The sequence below is a fragment of the Cyprinodon variegatus genome, unplaced genomic scaffold, assembly GCF_000732505.1.
Source record: "Cyprinodon variegatus isolate N-32 unplaced genomic scaffold, C_variegatus-1.0 Scaffold521, whole genome shotgun sequence".
NCBI classification, from domain to species: domain Eukaryota; kingdom Metazoa; phylum Chordata; class Actinopteri; order Cyprinodontiformes; family Cyprinodontidae; genus Cyprinodon; species Cyprinodon variegatus.
The window spans coordinates 584,121-591,878 of record NW_015150974.1 but is presented as its reverse complement, the minus strand read 5'-3'; the positions used below and the strand labels follow the sequence as shown (position 1 = coordinate 591,878).

Genomic DNA, 7,758 nt, shown 5'->3' with positions numbered 1-7,758 from the left:
TAGAGACATATTGCAGCACTAAGTTACCATGGTAGCTGTTGAACTGTGTCCCCTCATTATTTCACTTTTTTGCCTTGTTACACAGCTTTAAACTCAAGGTTGTTAACTTGAGCAGAGTTATGCAACCACAGATTCTTTGTTCACCCTTTATTTCAGACACAGTGGTATAATAAACAAGCACAAAGTCAGCTCACCAGAGTCTGAGATGTCATCCCAGTACGGCGCGTCAAACTCATAATCTGCCTTGAGAATTTGCTCAAACAGCTTCGAATCGTTCTCGTCGTAGAACGGAGGATAGCCACAGAGCCTGGGGAGAACACAACGGTGGGCATGAGGGGTTATTATCCGGCTGATGTTAGATTCTTTAACCTGAATCTGAAACGTTCTGCTGGGCCCTAATCTCATTTACTGGGAGTTGGATTATTCCTTTTTTTATGTATGTAGTGAAACAGAAGATGTCTCACAGGGATTATGAAAAAAAAAACAATCAATGGTTTATATAGAAACCTTGGATTTTAGCTGGAGCTTAATATAAGATGTTTAATTTTGTTTTTGTTCTATGAAAATAAAACTATTTTCTACAAACAGATGGGGAAAAAGTATGCAACATAGTTTGCATTTTGGAAAATGCTGTCTTTGATTGCTTCATAAGAAAAACTAATAAATACTAAACAAAGAGTAAATAGGAGTTAATTACCAGTACTCACAAAATATAAGCAATGACCCCAATGGACCAGCAGTCCACAGCTTTACTGTAGGGTTTCTGTGCCAGAACCTCAGGAGCTGAAACAATCAAACATTTTATTGATTAGAAATACTATCACCTACACAGAGGAGCCATTTCCAGAAAAAAAAGAGGCTGGTGAAAAATGTGAGGACAGTTTCTGGTGTTACCCTCTGACCACAGGTAGATGATTAAACTGACTTCAGTTCAGGCAAGCCAGTCATGTGCGAAAAAGATCAATTTCAGTCGAACTCATAAATATGAGGGCTGCATCCTTATGAGACCGACCTGAAGCTAAGGACACAATCCTCATATTTCTATGCTGAACAGAGGTCCCCTCTCTCAGGGAACATTGGCTACATTACAAAATGAAAACCACAAACTTCAATATGTTTTATTGTTTTTTGTGACAGACCAAAAAAATTATTGATAATACTAATAAAAATTATTGTGACATAGAAGAAAATGCATATAACAGTGCATTTAGCCTCCTAGAGTTATGCCTTATAATGCTTAATTTTCTTGTAATGTGTTTTACTGAAATGCGTTTTTTTCCTTTGGAAATGTTATAAATCTCAGATTTTGAAACTTGTTTTTTTAATGTCTCAATTATCATTTGACTCAGCTGTTTTCTGCTCTTATTTTCCAGACACCAAATCTCTCTTAGATAAGAACGATTGTGTGGCTGGTTATACTCCTGCAGCAGTGTGTCGCAGTGAGCTTGACACAGACATTTTTTATTTATGCTTAATATTGAAGCGTGGTCTGCGCTATACACTGTGGGTCTAGATACGGCCGAGGCGGCGAAGAAGTGGGGGCGAGTTTGTCCGACAACGGAGGGACATGACGGCCAAAAAGAGCGAAGATCCAGTTGAAAAAAGGGTACCAGCGTTCTCGCGCACCTCGCTCTTCTAGCTGGAGTTGTTTTCTGCAATTTCGGTTATAAAAAACAAAACAAGCCGACCTCCTGTCTGCGGCACTGTCTGCGCTAAGGATGGGACTTCCCATGCTAATGGCTTGGATTTATTAGCAAACATTGCCCCCCTGTGGTACTTGTATGTTACTATCACAAGTTGCTGAGGACTTCCCAGGAACATCGTTGGTTCTAATTATAGCCCCGGCCTGTATAAGCGTCCGGCCATTTTTTACCTCCGCCTACAGCCACACAGGCCATTATTAGAGACCCGGCTGCTAATGGAAAACAGGCCAATATTAGAGGATTTACGGTAGTTTGTTGCTTGAGGACCAAATCTTTCAACCTCAGTCTCATCTAATCAGGGACATAGTTGTCGCGTCGCTTCAAGTGCATTGAAAATAAGGCTTTTTGTCTATTTTCTGGGCAGGTCCCCTTTCCATAAAGAGCAGATTTGTGGAGAGCAGAAGTAATAGTTGTCCTGTGAACAGATCCTGAAGCCTCAGCTGTGAAGCTCTGCAGCTTCCTCTGAGTTAGCATGAGCCTCTGGCTACTTCTTTGATTAACAGAATATTACTGATTTGCAACTTTACAGAAACAACCATGTTTAGGTGGAATTGCAATAGTGGTATGCTACATTTATTGCCAGAAAATAGATAGATGAGGATTATGTGACATATTTAAAGCTTGTTTTTTATACATAGAATCTTTTTTTAAACTTGGCTTTACTCTTATTATAGAATAGAACCAAATACAATAGAATAGAGAATACATTTATTGTCCAACAATGGGGAAATATGTCTGCCGTGCTCCTTAAGTTTCCTGAAGCTACTTGTTAATAAAGGTGTCTAGTAAAGTTAGATGTAAAAAGATTAAATTACAGTAAGATGAACTCTACAAATCAAGTGATTTCAAAATGAAACGGGCTGTTCTGGATCTTATTTAAGGGTGTAAATGGAGTGAACTACAGATAGATGGAAATCTTTATTTTCTGTTTCTTTCAATCAAATTTAAAAAAAAACATGTGTATTTTTATTTATTTATTGTTGCTTATCAAAACTGCTTTTTTGTGTTGGTCTATCACAAACGGATAAAAACAAACAGGAAACAGTCATAGGGGTGTAGCTGAACTCCTTACCGACGTATCCAGGGGTCCCGCAGGCTGTGGCCATGACGCCACCCGTGCCCTCCATCTTTGACAGCCCAAAGTCACTGATCATGATCTTTGAATCATCATGAGGACTAAAGTAGAGCAAGTTCTCAGGCTGAAAATACAAACAGGAAACAGCAAGAAGATCAACAAGTTGTTTTCCCCTTTCCTGAAATCCTCAGAGCTAAGAAGTCAGACGGATTTGCTTTTTTAAATTGGTCTTTTAAAGAGCTTTCACGGCTCAGTAGAGACCCTTCTACAATGTACTAAGAAGGAAAATCCCCTGACATTTAACCTCCATGGGTGAACACAGCAACATGTGATTTAAATGCCAGGGATTTCCCCTTTCAGCTAGTGAAAAAAAACCTCAGAGCCAAATATAAAATGCTGCAGTACCTTCAGGTCCCGGTGCACTATGCCCATGGAGTGGAGATAGTTGACAGCGTCCAAAACCTGTCGGATGAGGCGGCTGGCATCCATCTCTGTGTAGAAGCCCTTTTCTACAATCCGGTCAAACAGCTCCCCACCAGACACCCTGTCAGCACAAAGAGCAACCTGCCTTCCATCACTCACATATTAGTGCATGTATTCAGCCTTTTTAGAGAGAAACAACCCAAAATAGAACAATACCTACAATATATGCAATATTTTTATTCCAATGTAAGAAAATTATCCAACTGTTACCATTGATAGAAATATTTTATTCTAAAAAGCGGGTCTGGTGTTTTTTTTAGGCTCAGCCTGGTTATGTCCATAGACCAAAGAATGAGAAGTTAATCCTCCACATTCTATTTCATAAATTAGTTTTGTACAAAATAGTGATATAAAGCAAAGTCCTAGAGCAGCGGTAACCAATTAAAAATCTGTGAGATCAGAATAAAGAAAATCATCAACCAGTAAAGGTGCGGAGATATTTTTAATGATAATCTGTTGCTTTAAACAGAATTTAACTTACGTAAAATGAAGTAAAATGAGGTGTTTATGCATCCACAATATACATTGAATAAAAAAAAAATGCATATGCATATATATATATATATATATATATATATATATATATAATTTTTTTCCATTTAAAATCTAAAATGTTTTTTTATATACATTTTATAAAACACCTGAACTGACTATCAGTTTCTTTTTTTCTTTCTTTTTTCTGTCTTAATGTTCGCAGTGGGCTTTAGGCTGCCCTGCAAGGCTTTAAACCTGGGTTTAAATGGAGACAAAGCCATATCACGATGCTTATTCATGAGTCTGGATCCATATTTATTTTTAATTCTGTTCATGCTGGAGAATCCTGCTTCACAGCAGCAGGTTGAGCCAAACATCCTCTAAATGTGCAGGGTCATCTTTGAGCACGCCATTTCACTTTTCTTTCACCAGTTCACCGCAGTTCTTCCATCAGTCCACACTTTCTCTGCTCTCTTTTTTTCATTGCCTTCTCCTTCTTTCCCATTGCCCGGCTTGCCACAGGTTTGCCTGCTGTGTCTAACAGCAGCAAACAAGACAGAAACATCTCATTGGCTAATTTGTAGCCTGGAGCCAGACACTCTGGAGGGCTTTACCGTATAAACAGGAGAAGCAGCGCAAGTGAATTTAGACACCGCCGTTGGACAAACTGCAGTAATTTCTAACTTTTTAAAATCAGGTTGGGTCCGGATTAGCCAGCAGGTGTGTCCGGATCTGGGCCGCTAATCTGTGACCTCTGTCCTAGAAACCTCAGCATGATGGTAGCATCACCATGTTTTACAGGTGGGATAGTGTTGGTAGGTTAGGAAACCTTGTGACGACAGTTTGTCTCCTACGATCTCAGCTTTTATGCAGAAAGCGGCTGGCCTGTCGGTGTGCTCACTTGCAGATTATCGATCATGCTTAAGTTCATCACTTAGAACAGGAGACGCCTTCCTGCTCATTTTACACCTGAGAGTTTCTGGGTTATAGTTAAACAGTAAGACCGATGCTCTTTTACCTACATTTTAATCAGGTCGGTTGAGCTCAATGGAACTCTTAAGACGGGTCCAACCGGACTATAATCTCTAACAAACAACAAAGCTGGTTTTGCAACAGAGAAAGTAGGATAACATTGAGCTTCTTAAATGGTACTGGCTTCAGCGTGAGTATTAAATGCCCCATATGTACCTGGAAAATTAGTGATTTAAATCAACTCCATCATTTCTCTGATGAAAACATATACAGCCAATCAATATACAGTTAAGCTTATTGATGGACAGAAAAAGGGGTTTGGTTCTCTGAAGCCTGATAAACTACATTTTACTAAGCTCATGTGAATTTATAAGAGTCTGCACGGATTACTTTGACCATATTTAGTTTTTGGGTCCATTTCTTGTGTTTGAATGTATATTCAGTAGGACATTTGTATAATTATGCCATCTTGGAGAGAAAGGAGCTCAATTGGCTCTTACAAAGCCACATTTAGGTTTCTATGCTCTTTGAAGCTAAAATGAAACCAACAAAATGTAAATAAATTTAGATGTTTAAGATTTAAAAGTCAAGGACAACGTTCAGGTAAAATTACAGCAGCATTGTTTTGCATGATGGTCTCCTCTCATTTGTTTTTCCTCTTATTTCCATAAGGGAATCATGGAGCACATCACGTGGTTTGACACCTGTGCCATTAATATCCATAAGGGTTCATAACTCATGTTATCTGACCAGTCAGGCATTTAAGCTCCAAAATATTCGGTGCTACTAACAGCAGCGTGTTTTGAAGGTACTTTCTGCGGAAGAGGATTAGGACCACTGGGAAAAAAAAAGTTTACTGATTTTAAAATTTTATTTCAATTCAGTGTTGGAAAAAAGTCAGAATTCTGAGTTTAATTTCAGAATTCTGACTTTTTTCTCAGAATTCCGACTTTTTTCTCAGAATCCCGACTTTTTTCTCAGAATTTTTATGCTGTTTGTTATCTGTCAGAATTCTGAGAAAAAAGTCGGAATTCTGAGAAAAAAGTCACAATTCTGAGATTAAAGACAGAATTCTGAGAAAAAAGTCAGAATTCTGACTTTTTTCTCATACTAAACTGAAATAAAATGTAAAAATCAGTTAACTTTTTTTCATTTTTTTCAGTGGCCCTAATCCTCTTCCGTAACTTTCTTTAATGATTTTCAGATCTATACCGTAGTGTTACTTTAAATGAATTGTGAAGTGTGGGAAGTTGTATTGTATTTCTTTGTGTTGTATTTTATTTCTTTAGATGATAAATGTTAGCAATATGTTGATTGCATACCTGGAGCGTGTAATGAAGAGAATTTCCCCCTTGGATCATTTAAATATTTCTGATTCTGATCTACTAGTTTAAACTTTAAGCCATTTTTTTTATTTGCACAGATCAACATATTGAAACTAAAAGCTTATAGCATGATCTAAAGATTTGATGAGGTTTGTATTTGATGCAGCCTCATGTAACGGCAGAACCAGGAAAGAAGGTTTGCATGAAGTGGCCATTTAAAGTATCCTTCACATGAATGTGAATACAGTTTTAAAACTCCCAATCTTGAAAGTTGAGGCCAAATCCCCAGATTGTTGTAACTTATTGTAGGAATATTAATCCTCGTAGATCCAGAATTTGAGTCTATTCCACAATTATGGTCATAAATTAGACAATATTTTGTAAATGCATCATTTTTTTTTATTATTTGTTTGAAAATAGGATAGTGCACATTGTGAAGTTTTGTATTTAGTCCATTTATACGAAAAAATGCAGTTACTAAAAAGACATAAAAAGGAAAGTTAATTAGGATTTTTAGAATTATTTCTACTCACCGAATATCAGAATAATAAGAAAGATTATTTATTGCAGATTTTTACAAACAAACCATTTGGGATAAAATAGTGACGTAAAGGCACTCTGATTAACCCATAAAAGTGGGATATATTAGAGGCATGCCTGTGATTATTTTTAAGACAATGTTCTCTTGAATGACATCATGGAAAAAATTAAAAACACATTAAGGTAATATATCAGAAGCACAACTGTGAACATACACAAGTCTGGGTACAATTTCCAGATACCAGAAGGAGCCGCGTTCAGCTGCTCAACTGATGATATGCAGGTATAAAGAGAACATGAGCAGCCACCATAGTGTTCAGGAAGACAGGTGCTGCTGAGAATCCAGTCAACCTCAGAACAATGAAAGAGTATCAGTGATGGCAGACGGGTCGACTAAGAGAGCCAGAGGCCATTCCTCCATATGCAGTCTAACTATCCTTCTTACAGTTGTTATAATATTATTCTAAAGGGGGTCTGTGATGAAAGAAAAAAATCCAATTATTATGCTAATCAAAAGTTTCTATCAGCATCAAGATGCTGACTCTGTGACATAGAATAACATCATGCAGAGCTCTGCAGCATTCGGCTCTGATGAGGCAGCCGTTCCGAACTCCTTCAATCTGCAATTAGAAAAGGCATGGGCATAACAAGTGACTCATTAAGTTTAGCACCAAGTGCAAGTACGCTGCTGCTTTCAGTGCTGACTGGCAATCAGTGTTTATTTGAGAATGGGTGGAAGGCAACATTAGGCAGCTTTCCGAGATAAAGAGAGGGCAGGTGGCATTAGGCCAAACCACAGAGGCATTAGTCACAAACGCTGTCAAACAATGTAGGGAAGAGAAAAGAGCTTGAATATCGGGAAGAAATTTATCTTAGAAAGAAAATCCCTTTTTAAACTAAAATGTTGCCAAGTAGGAGAGAATTACAGCTTACAATATTTTTTTGGGGATGCACTGTAAAAGTGACAATAATCGGCACCAGAAAAACCTGAATCTGAAGTTGTAACCCTGAAAAGAAAACTAATAAATGTCAAAGAGAAACATGATAAACCTTTCAAAATACAATGATATAGCACATAATGAAAATATTGTGTGTTTCGATATGTTGTGCTACGGAGCCCCTAAAGGGACATGGAGGGGGAAAAAAGAACTTTTGCGAGATCCTACAATACTTTTGCGAGATCCTA

At 37.7% G+C, this 7,758-nt stretch overlaps 1 protein-coding gene across 1 annotated transcript in view; it reads right to left on the bottom strand.

Moving 5' to 3' along the window:
* LOC107095045 (calcium/calmodulin-dependent protein kinase type 1D-like) overlaps positions 1 to 7,758 on the bottom strand; it is a 59,722-nt gene that overhangs the window by 12,062 nt on the left and 39,902 nt on the right. Inside the window, exons 3-6 of the mRNA XM_015391006.1 lie at positions 3,184 to 3,346; positions 2,776 to 2,902; positions 708 to 783; positions 195 to 307 (exon numbers count right to left, since the gene is read on the bottom strand). Coding sequence (XP_015246492.1) covers positions 195 to 307; positions 708 to 783; positions 2,776 to 2,902; positions 3,184 to 3,346 — 479 coding nt within the window. The remainder of the gene's footprint in view (positions 1 to 194; positions 308 to 707; positions 784 to 2,775; positions 2,903 to 3,183; positions 3,347 to 7,758) is intronic.